The sequence below is a fragment of the Salmo salar genome, chromosome 26 (assembly GCF_965601325.2).
Source record: "Salmo salar chromosome 26, fSalSal1, whole genome shotgun sequence".
In the NCBI taxonomy this organism is placed as follows: Eukaryota; Metazoa; Chordata; class Actinopteri; order Salmoniformes; family Salmonidae; genus Salmo; species Salmo salar.
In genome coordinates this window covers 16,468,797-16,485,469 of record NC_138316.1, presented here as the reverse complement: position 1 = coordinate 16,485,469, position 16,673 = coordinate 16,468,797, and the positions used below count along the sequence as shown (strand labels likewise).

Sequence of the window (16,673 nt, the reverse complement as noted above, 5' to 3'; positions counted from 1 at the left end):
TAACATAGTAAAACTATTCCTGAAAAATGTGGGGTAGGTGCAACATAAGACAACAAAATGACAAGGGGTTGAGTGGGACGACTAACTGGTGTACAAGTGGTCACACCTCTCCAGTGTGTGAAGCGCAGACCCAGAGCTCTGACGTCATGTGTAGCATGTTACTGTAAAGATACTGCGTTCCAATGTAGGCGTTTATCAGTGCCCAAACCTGCCATTTTCAACCCGTAGACTGGTAGAAGTGTAAAGGGCAACGGATTCCAGCTTTAACTAGGTTCCATGTCCACTTAAAATGATGACCCATCTGACTGAGGTCAACTCTCCCTTATGTCTATGTCTAGACCTGGGTATCCTCCTCTATAGGCACAGAGGTATAGCAGAACATTACAGTAAGCCCCCTACCTTCCCAGAAGCAGCAGCAGAGAGTGGACTCAGTCATACTTGTGGTCTCCAGTCTTCACGCTCTCAGCTGGCTTCCTGTGAATGGCACGGAGCCGAACCCTGGGCTCTGCACTGAGCTGTATAAGAGAGAGAGCAGCAGGACAATCAGCACAGACACAACACCCTGCATACAGGGAGGAGAGAGACTACGCAACACTACTACACAGAGATACTCACAGGGTAAGACAGCTCCATAGTCGCCTTCTCTTTCCCTCTCGTTCCCTGTTGACCCATCTTTGAACTTTACTATTAACGTTGTTCTTTCAACAGACAGATTCGTTTATAGACGATTTGGGGGTGCTGAATGCGAGTTCAGCTTCTGTTCTTTGAGTGTTGGTTTATTGATGATATAAAACTGTTCAACAGATGCACATTTGGGAGTTCAGACATTTCATAAAATACTGAAAGACATTCTCGTTAGTCTGTGTGAACTTGAAAGACAGTTTGACGTATTGACGGACAATAGGTTTCAGCTTGCATGTGTGTAGCTATGAGTGTTTGTGTGATTGTGCAAGGAGGTAGCCTATTCATGGAAATAAGTAAAAGTGTGTGCGTGGCTTTTCATGGGATATAATTTGTGTGTGCACGTGTGCGTGCCAGTGTGTGTTTTCTATTTGGCTTGTGTAGCCCTGTGCTTGGTCAATGGATGCAGAAACGTTTTAGTGTTCCCTTGACACCAAGTGATGGTTAGCACAGATGTGTCATTTGAGAGGGCTTCTGCACATCCATATTGTTCTTTCATTCTGTATGTTTCTGCACCCGCCTCTACTAGAGACCTCAAAGCGTGAGAAGGATAAAAATAGTGATTATTGTTTTTTATTTGATAAATCTGTCATTCTGCTGGCCCTCGCTACATATTCGTCGCCAAACCCACTGGCTCCAGGTCATCTATAAGTATTTGCTAGGTAAAGCCCTGCCTTATCTCAGCTCACCGGTCACCATAGCAACACCCACCCATAGCACACGCTCCAGCAGGTATATTTCACTGGTTATCCCCAAAGCCAACACCTCCTTTGGCCGCCTTTCCTTCCAGTTCTCTGCTGCCAATGACTGGAACGAATTGCAAAAATCACTGAAGCTGGAGACCTATATCTCCCTCACTAACTTTAAGCATCAGCTGTCAGAGCAGCTTACCAATCACTGTACCTGTACACAGCCCATCTGTAAATAGCACACCCAACTACCTCATTTCCATTTTGTTAATTATTATTTTGCTCTTTTGCACCCCAGTATCTCTACTTGCAGATCATCATCTGCACACCTATCACTCCAGTGTTAATGCTAAATTGTAATTATTTTGCCACTATGGCCTATTTATTTCCTTACCTCCCTAACCTTACTACATTTGCACACATTGTATATAGATTTTTCTATTGTGTTACTGACTGTACGTTTGTTTATCCCATGTGTAACTCTGTTGTTTTTTGTAGCACTGCTTTGCTTTATCTTGGCCAGGACTCAGTTGTAAATGAGAACTTGTTCTCAACTGGCCTACCTGGTTAAGTAAAGGTGAAATAATAAATAAATACTTAAAAAAAAATGTTTTTTTACAATTATTTTACCCCTTTTTTCTCCCCAATTTCGTGGTATCCAATTGGTAGTTACGTCTTGTCTCATCGCTGCAACTCCCGTACGGGCTCGGGAGAGGCGAAGGTCGAGAGCCGTGCGTCCTCCGAAACACAACCCAGCCAGGCCGCACTGCTTCTTGACACAATGCACATCCAACCCGGAAGCCAGCCGCACCAATGTGTTGGAGGAAACACCGTACACCTGGCGACCTGGTCAGCGTGCACTGCGCCCGGCCCGACACAGGAGTCGCTAGTGCGCGATGAGACAAGGATATCCCTGCCGGCCAAACTCTCCCCAACCCGGATGAGCCTTGGCCAATTGTGCACCGCCCCATGGGCCTCCCAGTCGCGGCCCGGCTGCGACAAAGCCTGGGCTCGAACCCAGAATCTCTGGTGGCACAGCTAGCACTGCGATGCAGTACCTTAGACCACTGCGCCACCCGGGAGAGGCCCATAAATACATTTAACCACCAATATACTGTATGTTTTTTAAATTACTATTGATCTCCTCAGTGAAAAAATGCATTTAATAACTGTCACCAGGGTGTAGATCAGTGGAGGCTGGTGGGAGGAGTTATAGGAGGACCGTCTCATAGTAATGGCTGGAATGGCATTAATGGAACAGAGTGGAACGTAATTTCCATATGTTTGATACCTTTCCATTTATTCCATTCCAGCCATTATAATGAGCCCATCCTCTTATAGCGCCTCCCTCCAGCCTCCTCTAACAATCCATCCAGGGAATCATATGCAATAGAAAATAAAAGCATTTCCTTTAATACTGTGGAACACAAAGTCACACTTTACTGTTTTTGTTTGCGATAATCTGCCAGCAATGATTCTGGCTAAGTATTTACATTTCCCCTCTACAGGAGTTGCTGGAGGTGTTGGTGGAGTATTCTTTGTGTTGTCGTGCCTGGCGTGTGAAGGTCATTACCATAAGGTCAGAGGTCACAGGTCAGAGGCAACAGCAGAGTGCCAGGATGTGCTGCCTATCAACATGGGCTTTCCTCCTAGCTCTGGGAGTCACCACTACGGCACAAGGTTGGTCTTCATTAGCAGTTACTATTTACATTCTCCTTACTGTCCCCAACACACACACACCCCTAACATGTACACACACACACACACACATCCCTAACACACACACACACACACACACACACACAACTCGGTATGGGAGTTGTAACTCCATAATTCATTCACAAGGCTCAGCTTGGGAATTGTAAATATTATTTCAACTGGAAAACTTTTACATTTTTTCAACATGTGTCAAAACATAACCAGGATGATATCCTGTATGTGGAAATTCGATTATCATTGATAATTTCATTATACAGTTGAGAGTATTATCTAATGTGAATTTGAGAAGTCAGAACAGAGGTCTCCTTTGGACATAGACAGCAGCCTGGTGATCTTATTGTTGCATGTCCCCATTAATGATTCTGCTCTACAACCTTAAGTAGGCGGGATACAGTGGGGGGAAAAAGTATTTGATCCCCTGCTGATTTTGTACGTTTGCCCACTGATAAAGAAAGGATCAGTCTATAATTTTAATGGTAGGTTTATTTGAACAGTGAGAGACAGAATAACAACAAAAATATCCAGAAAAACGCATGTCAAAAATTTTATAAATTGATTTGCATTTTAATGAGGGAAATAAGTATTTGACCCCCTCTCAATCAGAAAGATTTCTGGCTCCCAGGTGTCTTTTATACAGGTAACGAGCTGAGATTAGGAGCACACCCTTAAAGGGAGTGCTCCTAACCACAGCTTGTTACCTGTAAAAAAGACACCTGTCCACAGAAGCAATCAATCAGTCTCGACCATGGCCAAGACCAAAGAGCTCTCCAAGGATGTCAGGTACAAGATTGTAGACCTACACAAGGCTGGAATGGGCTTCAAGACCATCGCCAAGCAGCTTGGTGAGAAGGTGACAACATTTGGTGCGATTATTCGTAAATGGAAGAAACACAAAATAACTGTCAATATCCCTCGGCCTGGGGCTCCATGCAAGATCTCACCTCGTGGGGTTGCAATGATCATGAGAACGGTGAGGAATCAGCCCAGAACTACACGGGAGGATCTTGTCAATGATCTCAAGGCAGCTGGGACCATAGTCACCAAGAAAACAATTGGTAACACACTACGCCGTGAAGGACTGAAATCCTGCAGCGCCCGCAAGGTCCCCCTGCTCAAGAATACATATACATGCCCGTCTGAAGTTTGCCAATGAACATCTGAATGATTCAGAGGACAACTGGTGAAAGTGTTGTGGTCAGATGAGACCAAAATGGAGCTCTTTGGCATCAACTCAACTCGCCGTGTTTGGAGGAGGAGGAATGCTGCCTATGACCCCAAGAACACCATCTCCACCGTCAAACATGGAGGTGGAAACATTATGCTTTGGTGGTGTTTTTCTGCTAAGGGGACAGGACAACTTCACCGCATCAAAAGGACGATGGACGGGGTCATGTACCGTCAAATCTTGGGTGAGAACATCCTTCCCTCAGCCAGGGCATTGAAAATGGGTCGTGGATGGGTATTCCAGCATGAATGTGACCCAAAACACACGGCCAAGGCAACAAAGGAGTGGCTCATGAAGAAGCGCATTAAGGTCTCCAGACCTTAATCCCATAGAAAATCTGTGGAGGGAGCTGAAGGTTCGAGTTGCCAAACGTCAGCCTCGAAACCTTAATGACTTGGAGAAGATCTGCAAAGAGGAGTGGGATAAAATCCCTCCTGAGTTGTGTGCAAACCTGGTGGCCAACTACAAGAAACGTCTGACCTCTGTGATTGCCAACAAGGGTTTTGCCACCAAGTACTAAGTCATGTTTTGCAGAGGGGTCAAATACTTATTTCCCTCATTAAAATGCAAATCATTTTATAGCATTTTTGACATGTGCTTTTCTGGATTTTTTTGTTGTTATTCTGTCTCTCACTGTTCAAATAAACCTACCATTAAAATTATAGACTGATAATTTCTTTGTAAGTGGGCAAACGTACAAAATCAGCAGGGGATCAAATACTTTCCCCCCCCACTGTATGTATAAGCACCAGGCTAAGGAGACACCTGTCTGCAATTGGCCACACAAGTATGTGCCAGTAGCATGCTTATACTGAGCCCCAATGTGAACTCAGAACAATATAGCGTTTGGTGGGTACTGTAAATGCAATGGTCTGGGAAAAGTTCAAATATGCATTATGTAACACTGTACACTACAAATGTCATTCTGTAAATTACACAGAATGAATAATGAGTATCAATCTCTTGGTTTCAGTGACATTACAGTACAAAGCAGTTGATTGTTTGCAGCTGAGAGTAACGATGGAACATAAATGGAAAATAAATAAACTCTTGTAGCCTTTTCACTGTTGGTCCACAACATATTTCCTCGACCACTTTGAAATGCTATTGGCAGCTTCATGTGTTGGAGCAATTCATTTTATTTCCAAAGTACACAGGGCAAATCACCAGAAAGAGATTAGTGTGGCACAACACGAAGTTAAAGTCAAACTCGTAATATACTGTTCCATGACTCAGAGTAGTGTTGAAAAGTTCAACGATTTGAAAGATACAGATTCTTTCCCATTGCTTTATGGGTGGTCAGACTACTCTAGGAAGAAATAGCCAGAGGTTTGGTCTGTCTGGTCTGAGTTTTGGCCAGTCTGGTCAGCATTAAGGCATTGGTCAGTGATGTCACAACAGGTCAATCATGAGTCATCATGAGGTGTGTGTGATGTTTTACAGGAACATGGAGGAGAGACAGTTTGAGAGTTGCGAGACAAAACAACCCTGCAGTGTACCACTCTGAAGGTAACATTTAACATCTCTTTACACAATTGTCACGACTGTGGCTTTAAGTACGGCTTGTGGCTTTAAGTCTGGTTAATGTCTATGTAATAATATGGTTTGAAGAACTATAACTTTCAGAATTACAGCCCAATGGCACCAGTTATGTTTACAGCAGCAGAGAAAAGAGCTAAAAAATGTAATGCCATTGTTTTATGGCCAAAGAGGAAACACTGTAACATTCTGAAGTAGTATTCATTGTGTGACATTCTGTGTCCAGATAACTATGAGTGGACCACTTGGTTCAACGTGGACCACCCTGGAGGTCGAGGAGACTATGAGCAGTTGGATGCTATCCGTTTCTACTACCGTGCGCGGGTGTGTGATGCCCCCCAGGCCCTGGAGGCTCGTACCACTGACTGGATCCCCGCTCGCAACACGGGGGAGAAGATCCACGAGGACCCTTCCCTGGGCTTCTGGTGTGCCAACGCTGAGCAGGCCCCTGGCCGCAACTGCTCCAACTACGCTGTGCGCTTCCTGTGCCCCAAAGGTGTGGCTGGGAGCCTTACTTTAATACAGTTGAGAAGTAGCTACTGTATTATGTCAAATAAAACTGTTCTATAATAGTGAAAGCCATCATCCTCCAAGTAATATTTCTAGCTACTGCAATTATATCTGTCTTTTGTAATGTAGTGAAAACCTATTTTCAATCAGGCAACACTGGGTCAGAAGGCTCTCAGGATGCCTGGGGTCCTTGGTCAGACTGGAGTCATTGCTCTGCCAAGTGTGGTCTGGTGGCAATGCAGGTGCGCTCCAGGAAATGCCAGTCCCAGCCTAAGCAATGGGATAAGCAGTGCAGCAGACCTACAGTGGAGGGTAGAGCCTGCAAAGGACCTGAATGCCCTGGGACTGGTGAGTCACTATCAACATCTCCATTACAGCTATTAAATATGATAGAAACCTCTGTACTATTTGCATACCATTTGCATTTTATTCTAGAAATGGTCATAGCTAAACCAATGTCCAAAGGCACTGTCTGACATGTTAAACTGTATTGCTGCTGTTGTTCCAGGTTGCACACTGCACTGTGAGATGGGTAGGGTGAATGCGGAGTGTGACACCTGTATGTGTCAGGACCACATTGTACTGGGCTCTGTCCGCAGTGCTGGAGGTCTCCCTGCCCCAGGGGCCACCATCCTCCGCTTCGGCCCCAGCTCCAAACTCCTCACCGTCACCGACCACAATGGACACTTCCGCATCCCAGGGATCTGTCCCGACGGCAACGCCACACTGACCGTCCAGCTGCGGAACCACGCCCCTCACACTGTCATCGTGCCCCACAGCACCGAACGCACCTCTGTCCTCAGTATCATGCTGAATAGAGCAGGTAAAATGGCCACACAAAAAGAAATGAAAGCTGACATTGTTACATTTCTCTGTTTTACATTGGTCTCAGACACTGTAATGTGATCCCTCAGAGAAGCTCCATGTGGTGAAGAACCCTGAGAACAAGGCCAGAAGAGAGGGCCAGACAGCTGCTCTCTGCTGCAAAGTGGGTGGATCACCAGAGCCAGAAGATTACCAGTGGTAAGCCAATGGATCTGTAATGACAGCTTGGAAAATGTTATATATTTACCATATCAAAATCAAACAGTATTGGCTGGGTATAGTGTTCAACAGTCATCTGTGACTCGGTAGGTTTCACAACGGCAGCCTGCTGGACGGGAAGCAGCTGAACTATGACAGCACGCTGGTCTTAAGAAACCTGAGCATGGAGCAGACTGGGGAGTACTACTGCAGAGCCAGCAATCAGGCTGGGGCCATCAAGTCCAAACCAGCCATAGTCACAGTCTTAGGTCTGATCACAAAGCACCATGGTTGATATTCACACATTCATATTTACTATGTGAACAGCCACTAGCATGACATCAGTCAATGATCAGAGGGAGAACGAAAGGGCATTGATTTTCTCATAAAATAATTGATTGTAAATCTTTTAATGTGTTTTCTACCCCTTTCTCCTCACAGGTAAAGATCAACCTTCATGTAACCCAAAACCCGAATCCTACCTTATTCGCTTACCTCATGACTGCTATCAAAACAGCACCGACTCACTCTATTACGACGTAGGAAAGTGCCACTCAGGGACTTGTGCAGGACGGCTGGACAATGGAATCAGGTGCAAAGACTCAGTGGCTTACTGCTGTGGGGTGGCAAAGATGGAGGAGAAACAACTGAAATGCCAGGGCTATGAGCTCCCTACCATGGTGGTGACCGAATGTGGCTGCCAGAAGTGTGTGGAGACCAAGGCCATTGTGCGTGGGCGGGCTGTGGCCGCAGACACTGGGGAGCCCATGAGATTTGGTCACGTCTACATCAATGGAGCCAGAGTCAGCCGCACAGGCTACAAAGGCACCTTCTCCATCCAGGTCCCCCATGACACTGAAAGGCTGGTGATGACCTTTGTGGACAACATGGATAAGTTTGTCAACACCACCAAGGTTCTTCCATTCAACACCAAAGGGGGCGCCGTCTACCATGAGATCAAGCTTTTGAGGAAGAAGGAACCAGTGACCATCAGCTCAACAGAGCTCAACACTCTTCAGCTGGGAGAGGTGGAGGGCCAGAATCCTATTGCTGAGATCCAGATCCCACCCAACTCCTTCTACAAGCAGAGTGGAGAAGTATTTGTGGGTAATGTGAAGGCTAGCATCACTTTTCTGGACGCTAGAGACGTGTCCACAGCAGCAGCCGCACAGAGTGACCTCAACTTCATAGGAGATGAGGGTGACACCTTGCCCCTGAGAACATACGGTATGTTCTCAGTTGACTTCAGGGACGAGGAGGCTGGAGAACCACTGAATGCCGGAGAAGTGAAGGTGAAAATGGATTCAACACAGGTGAAAATGCCCGAGCACCTGGACACCATGAAGCTGTGGTCCTTGAACCCCGACACAGGCTTGTGGGAGGAGGAGGGGGTCTTCCAGATGGAGAAGAAGCAACGTGGTAAAAGGGAAGAGAGGACCTTCCTCATTGGGAACATGGAGATCAGAGAGAGGAGGCTGTTTAACCTGGACGTCCCAGAAAACAGGAGGTGTTACATCAAGGTGCGAGGCTTCCGCAGCGATCGCTTCATGCCTAGTGAGCAGGTAGAGGGAGTGGTGGTGACCCTGATCAACATGGAGCCCACTGCAGGTTACTCCTCCAACCCTCGTGCCTGGGGACGCTTTGACAGCGTCATCACTGGCCCCAATGGTGCCTGTCTGCCTGCCTTCTGCGACGACCAGAAACCTGACGCATATTCTGCCCACGTCATGGCCAACATGGGAGGAGAAGAACTCGAGGCAGTCCCATCTGCTCCCAAGTTTAACCCCAACATCATTGGAGTCCCTCAGCCGTACCTGGGCAAGCTGAACTACAGACGGTCAGACCACAATGACCCCAGGTTAAAGAAGACAGCCTTCAGCATCAATGTGGCCAAGCCCAGCCCAAACACAGCTGAAGAGCTCAATGGACCTGTGTACTCATTTGACCAACTGAAAGAATGTGAGGAAGCCCCATTTACTGCAGGCCACTTCCGCTTCACCAGAGTGGAGGGAGATCGCTACGACTACAACACAGTGCCTTTCAACGAAGACGATCCTATGAGCTGGACAGAAGATTACCTGAGCTGGTGGCCAAAGCCCATGGAGTACCGAGCCTGCTATGTCAAGGTCAAGATCAATGGTCCCCATGAGATCAACATGCGCTCCCGAAACCAGGGCGGCACTCACCCCAAGACCGTTGGCCAACTGTATGGCCTCCGCGACACCCGCAGCATCCGCGACATGGACCAGTCCACCGTCTCTGCTGTGTGCCTGGAGTTCAAGTGCAGCGGCATGCTCTATGACCAGGACCGAGTGGACCGCACTCTGGTGAAGGTGATCCCTCAGGGCAGCTGTAAGAGGGACAATGTTAACTCCATGCTTCAAGAGTACCTGGTTAATCACCTGCCTCTAGCCGTCAACAACGACACCAATGAGTTCACAATGCTGGCACCACTGGACCCTCTGGGCCACAACTATGGCATCTACACAGTGACAGACCAGGACCCCCGCACTGCCAAAGAGATAGCACTGGGACGCTGCTTTGATGGCACCTCTGACGGTACTTCCCGTGTCATGAAGAGCAATGAGGGAGTGGCACTTACCTTTACCTGTGGCGACCGTGAGGTGACCCGTCAAAGCGTGTTCCAGGCTCTGCAGAACTCCCCCGGGCAGTCTCTGGCGAGTGCAGTGAGGGATGGCCGAGGCAGGAAGCAGAGAGCAGGAGCCAATGCACTTCGCAACAGCCGTAGACGCAGTACTCGGAATCCCACTGCCACACGCACCTCAGGCTAAAGCACAGCACTACAAATCAGGGTCTCCACATCACAATCACATCAGACATGTTGGCAAATTACTAAAGAAAGTGGGTATTGGTGATGGGATTCAAATTTATACTTTAGCCCTTCAGTAAAGATACCCAAGTTTTTTTTCTTCATTATGTACTGCTTGTAATAACATTTGATTTGTGACTGAAATATGTTTTTTGATTGTGAGTAAGGCCCATAACAATATATTTGTTCAGTTATGAATTTATGGTTATCTATAACACAGGTATCTCCTAGGGAACATTTGGTGGAGATTTTAATGTTACTGCAAATATTGTATTTTCTTCACCTGTACTGTGATGAATATTTACTACTTGAAATTGTAAATAATGGGATATTTATTACACATGCCATTCAAGATTGTAACCAGTGATTAAGACACCACGAAAATCAAAACAAATCAGCCAAAAAGTATAAACACCATGGGACCACGCAGCCGTCATATCGCTCAGGAAGGAGATGCGTTCTGTCTCCTAGAGATGAACGTACTTTGGTGCGAAAAGTGCAAATCAATCCCAGAACAGCAAAGGACCTTGTGAAGATGCTGGAGGAAACAGGTACAAAAGTATCTATATCCACAGTAAAACAAGTCCTAAATCGACATAACCTGAAAGGCCACTCAGCAAGGAAGAAGCCACAGCTCCAAAACCGCCATAAAAAAGCCAGACTACGGTTTGCAACTGCACATGGGGACAAAGATCGTACTTTTTGGAGAAATGTCCTCTGGTCTGATGAAACAAAAATGGAACTGTTTGGCCATAATGACCATCGTTATGTTTGGAGGAAAAAGGGGGAGGCTTGCAAGCCGAACAAAACACCATCCCAACCGTGAAGCACGGGGGTGGCAGCATCATGTTGTGGGGGTGCTTTGCTGCAGGAGGGACTGGTGCACTTTACAAAATACATGGCATCATGAGGCAGGAAAATTATGTGGATATATTGAAGCAACATCTCAAGACATCAGTCAGGAAGTTAAAGCTTGGGCACAAATGGGTCTTCCAAATGGACAATGACCCCAAGCATACTTCCAAAGTTGTGGCAAAATGGCTTAAGGACAACAAAGTCAAGGAATTGGAGTGGCCATCACAAAGCCCTGACCTCAATCCTATAGAAAATTTGTGGGCAGAACTGAAAAAGCATGTGCGAGCAAGGAGGCCTACAAACCTGAATCAGTCACACCAGCTGTGTCAGGAGGAATGGGCCAAAATTCACCCAACTTATTGTGGGAAGCTTGTGGAGGGCTACCTGAAATGTTTGACCCAAGTTAAACAATTTAAAGGCAATGTTACCAAATACTAATTGAGTGTATGTAAACTTCTGACCCACTGGGAATGTGATGAAAAAAATAAAAGCTGAAATAAATCTCTCAATTATTATTCTGATATTTCACATTCTTAAAATAAAAGTGGTGATCCTAAATGACCTAAGACAGGGAATTTTTACTAGGATTAAATGTCAGGAATTGTGAAAAACTGAGTTTAAATGTATTTGGCTAAGGTGTATGTAAACTTCTGACTACAACTGTAGCTGACATTGTAAAGCGCACACTGCGGACAAGCTACTTCCAATCAATGAAAGCCATAACTGTCAGTGAACTCAGTTAAAAAAAAAGTAGAGAAATTGGTTAATTTATGCTTTCGACCAGTGATTTTATTAAATTAGATGCATATAAAACACTGAAGAGCTGGTCATCTTTTACGGTATATTGTACACCATGACCAATTTCCTTAACAATTTGAAAACTATCAAATGTTAGAAAATAGGAATAAACATGTCCCTTTCTACCATTATGAAGACAATAAGGTCAGCCCATAAGCCCCCCTCCTTGTCTCACTTGATACAAGCCTGCAGAAGCAATGTTAAGGAGACCAGTTGTGTGAGAACTTGCTAGATCACAATTTTATCTGCATTAGTAGCAATTAATGAGCAAAGTTCATTTGTCATGCACAAAAAAAAAATACCTAAAAATCACTCGCTTCAACTGTTCAATGATATTCCACAGAGGATGGCCATGAGGTTTGGTCAGATCTATCGTAAAATGAATTAGACTTGGGCTGTATACTATATAATTTTGAGACACAGTATTATTTTCAATACAACTGCTTAGAACTAGCTTAGACATGCCAAATAAATGCATTGGGTTTACTAACTCACTAGATCAGTGGTTCGCTTGCAAGATCAAGCTTCTTGGTTACAGCAGAGACAACCAAGTCCCTCCTCGTTAAATCCTTGCTGCTTAAATGTGTTTGGTGCATTCAGGACCAGTATGATGGTATGAAAATCTGGATAGCGCCCAACTCTAAAACGCATTACACTTGTCTATGCATTTTTACAGTGAATGCATAAGCCCCCTGTAAAATCTCAAACTACTAAACATGTAGTGTCAGTTTCAAAGCACGAACAATGCAACTTTTGATGGATAAAGATAACATGTGTATTTGGCAACCGTTATAGATACTATATACTTTCCGGGAAGAAACCCATCGACAGGTAAAGTGAAATACCTATAATATTTATAGACATTCTGGGTGAAATTATTTGCATAGAACCTAATTTGTTTAGATGTCACTGCAGTAGCAACTGGAATTTGACATGAGCATATAATTTCTCTAAATCAAAAACGTGCTCTACAAATCACATACAGCATGTAAAGTATTTTTCACTGTGTTTTGTATCTTTATGAAGTTTGGAGGCTGAATGAGAGAAAAGGCAATTTCATTATGTATTAACAGAAGTGTTGGTACTGGATGCTCCCTGTATAGTCCCTCGGATCATTGAAGCAAAACGAAAGGGCGACACATTGTTCAGGTTTTTCCAGGATGACACTGGATAGCATGAGAAGTACAGCTGCATTTCTGAGGGTTAAAGGGTGAAAGGGCAGTGGGGATATAGCCGTCGTCACATGAAGTCATCATAGTCTTGGGTGTAGCCACCATCGAATTCTCCATAGTCTGCAAGGTCATCTTTCCCCTTGGCTTTCATACCGCCACCAAGTACAACTCCTTTCTTCTTCTTTTTGCCTTTGATTGCCTGTGGAACCAAAACAAAACTTAAACCATTTCTGCAAATAATCACTCGGTGTTCTTCAAAGTGAATATTCACGTAAATGGCGCAACCAGGGTGTAAGTTAGTTCCTTGAGCAGAGACCAATGAAAAGCAATCTGGAGGTACTGGTAGAGGTCTCCCTCCACTGACCGTAAAGAGAACTACAATACATGAAGAAAACTCTAGAAGGATGACATCATTTTTGTTGAGCATGAATAAGAAACAACTTACCTTTTCTTGCTTCTGTTTTTCATTAAGTAGCACTGTTAGGGAAGAGCTGATTTTCTTTAAGTCTTCAACTTCCACTGTGTAGAAAACAGGACATTTAGTTGACAAGTTAATACGTTATAACAACGGTTGAGGCTGAACATTAGTGAACTCCAAATATGTCAAGTCAAACCGTTGTTGAATGGCTTATGTATATATACACATATCTCAACATTTGGTATTTTTAACATGTGGTTTGGCATTTGTTTTAAAGTAATAAGTTAAGTGCTCAAACCTAAAACACACTGAATAATAAATAATGTACCATAATCCATGTAGGATGTTGAACTCACATGAAATACAGAGCTCGCGAAACAGTGACTCCAAGAAGCTTGAATAATGCACCGATTTTTCATACTGTAATATTTTCACTTTCAGCAGCTTTTCAAACTCTGTGAAGTCCTCTTTAGAAGATGGACACATGGCTTCAATTCCAGAAACATTGTTTGTGGTACTACCCCCTGAAATTCCTGAAATGACAAGGAGAAAAACTAATGAGAACACACAATAACAGCTGGCTAGTGGGTACACATTAAAAAGTATGTTTCATGTATAAGGGAAACGTTTAAAAAATCTGGAAAAATTACATCCTTGATATCTGGGTTTAACCTGACAGGATATTCCAGGATCTTACCAAAAGCCTCTTTTGCCAGCTCCAAGTCAGCTTCCTCCTGCATCTTCTGGACTTTCAACTTTTCTGCTAGCTGTTGTTCGGGTGTAAGCTCTTCCTCCTCCTCCAACTATCAACAAGAAAAAAGTAAAGGATTCATAAGAGAGAAAATATTCAGCTCTGTAAAGTTAATCCAACATTTCCAAAACTCACTTTCTTTTTCAGCTCTTGTTGCTTTTTCCTTAGCCGGTTTTCTTTCTCCTTAATTTTTTCGGCCAGTTTTTTCTTCTCAGACACTTTGGCCTCTGAAACAAAAAAGAACGTTACAGCAAACCTCTGGAACAAAAACAACCATCAAATCATGTTGAAATTATACATCATTTAAGCAGGTACTTGATAATAAAAGACAAGGCAGCCAGTATGATGCAGGAACATTTTAGTGATATATTCCCAAAAATATATACAGGTATGTGCAGATCAGCATATATTATATTACAACAGGCTGCAGCCACTACTTTCTCAAACCATTGGTTGGAAATTGTATATTTCTTCACCAGCTTTCTTTGCCTCTGCTTTCTTCTCTTCCTCTTCATCATCCCAGTTATCCTACAGAGGGAGAATTGACAGGAATGAGTCAAATGATGTGACTACATAATACTGGGTAGTTAAGTGGCTGGTTCTGGGACTTGTCTAGAGTAGGTCTTGACCCAATTTTGTAGGAAATCCACTAGATTGAGGTTATGAGACCAACTGCATTATCAAACATCAGAAGTCATGTCAGAACCAGTCACAGCAACCTCATTATCACAAAAAGTGGTTATGTAACGCATTTCAACCAATATTTGGCAAATGTGTCATATTCCCTTATTAGGGCCTCAATGGATAAGACAAGTACCTAGCTCAAGCCTTATCCAAAAACACACAGAACGTTTCTCTCGGTGTAGGCGTCATTGTAAATAAGAATTTGTTTTTAACTGACTTGGCTAGTTAAATAAATCTTACATTAAAAATAAAAAAAACTGTAGGCCTACTGTACTGATCAAGTATTGCTTTGGGGACATGAAAACACCATACGACTTCAACACTACCTATATTCCACAGAAACTATGGTGAACAATTGAAACTGCTTTGCTAGCCTTTTCCACAGCTGTATGATCCCACAGTAACGCTATACATTCGGATGACTTTCTAGACAAATGGTGAAAATGAGTCAACGGGAGAAGTCTGTTGAAGAGGATTCTCGAAAATACACTTTAGTTTAAGCATATGTCAGAGTTGGAAACATCTAGTAGTAAGGCCAATTCAGTCATCTGATGTCATCAGGGCAGAATAATGACGTTGGCAACTAACGTTAGCCAGCTAGCTTACATTCAAGTGTCTGTTAAATGTATAACACAAAGCCTTGAACGGATTTGAATGAATAATCGCAGTCAGATTATGATTAATGTTTATCTTAAAACTGGCCAGTCAACACATTAGTTCAGAGCTAACTAGCTAAATTAGCTCCTAACCTAAAAAGCTAATTCAGTAGCTAACATTAGCTAGTTAACTTACATGTTAGTAACGTTACACCATTGAATCTCCCCAACTCAGAATGCAACAAACAAGTAGTTTCTAACTAGTAAAAATACATAGCTAACGTAGAACTCAAAAACAAAAGTGCCAGATAATGAGTCTCAGCTCGAACCAGGAGACACACGCTGACTGTTTTCACATGTGCGGCCTCACAGCTTGTACAGTATCGAGCTACCGAATATATATCTGTTACCGTAAGCTAACTAGCTAGTAGAACGTGGATAATGCTATGCTAGTTGGCGGCTAGCTAGTTAGCCAGCTAATGTCCACAGACTAACTAGTAGGGCGTGTTGTGTTAGACACAACTAATGGGTTAATTATGACTTGAAAGTCAGGTGTAAGATGGCCTTCATCATGTAACTAGTTAGCTAGTTAGTTGTTTGATTACCTTAACATCTTCATCTTCGTCTTCGCCTTCCCATTTATCCAGCACTACCGCCTTTTTGATCGGCGCGACGTCCGGCTCGAAGTTGTCAGCGTCTATAAATACATATTATAATGGTAACTAACCGTTATCTTGAAGGTTCAAAACGATATACTAGCTAATATCAATTACAGTGTTATCCAGCTTTCACAAAACCCAAAATATAGCTGTCGCACGATATCATTTCTAACTTTGTTCTCACCCCAATCGTCGGCATCCGCCATCTTGGCTATGTGTGTGCGGGTTTGATAAAACTCTGAACTGAAAGCGGTAAAGCAGATGGAGCAAGTAGACGAGGCTTTACCGCTCTGTAAAATGCTAGGAGTTGCTGCACTCTTCTTTTAAAGCCCCTTCATGGAAGAGTATGCCTTTTATTGAGTAAAAATAGTCGCACTGTACCTCAATCTTACATGTTAATCTTTAATATTAAATATGTAATTAAAGGCACAATCTGTCATTTCAACACCATAACCCTGCCAATTTGTTTAGGAAATTTAGGTGAAGCTATGAGATGACTGACAGCTCGATATTAAACATATTTT

At 43.8% G+C, this 16,673-nt stretch overlaps 2 protein-coding genes across 2 annotated transcripts; one reads left to right on the top strand and one right to left on the bottom strand.

The window, feature by feature from the left end:
* The first annotated feature begins 216 nt into the window (after positions 1 to 216).
* On the top strand, positions 217 to 11,586 carry cilp (cartilage intermediate layer protein, nucleotide pyrophosphohydrolase). Its single transcript, XM_014175441.3, has 9 exons — positions 217 to 618; positions 2,879 to 3,050; positions 5,758 to 5,823; positions 6,080 to 6,349; positions 6,514 to 6,711; positions 6,872 to 7,186; positions 7,278 to 7,386; positions 7,498 to 7,655; positions 7,828 to 11,586. Exons 1-9 carry the CDS (start codon positions 481 to 483, stop codon positions 10,176 to 10,178), a joined length of 3,777 nt encoding a protein of 1,258 aa, XP_014030916.2. The 5' UTR covers positions 217 to 480; the 3' UTR covers positions 10,179 to 11,586.
* A 248-nt stretch (positions 11,587 to 11,834) lies between these two features.
* Positions 11,835 to 16,543, bottom strand: eif3jb (eukaryotic translation initiation factor 3, subunit Jb). Its single transcript, XM_014175443.3, has 8 exons — positions 16,334 to 16,543; positions 16,096 to 16,187; positions 14,687 to 14,738; positions 14,346 to 14,437; positions 14,157 to 14,262; positions 13,816 to 13,992; positions 13,487 to 13,560; positions 11,835 to 13,240 (listed from the first exon to the last, which is right to left on the bottom strand). The coding sequence occupies exons 1-8, from the start codon at positions 16,353 to 16,355 to the stop codon at positions 13,109 to 13,111; spliced, it is 747 nt and encodes a 248-aa protein (XP_014030918.1). The 5' UTR covers positions 16,356 to 16,543; the 3' UTR covers positions 11,835 to 13,108.
* Between the last annotated feature and the right edge of the window lie 130 nt (positions 16,544 to 16,673).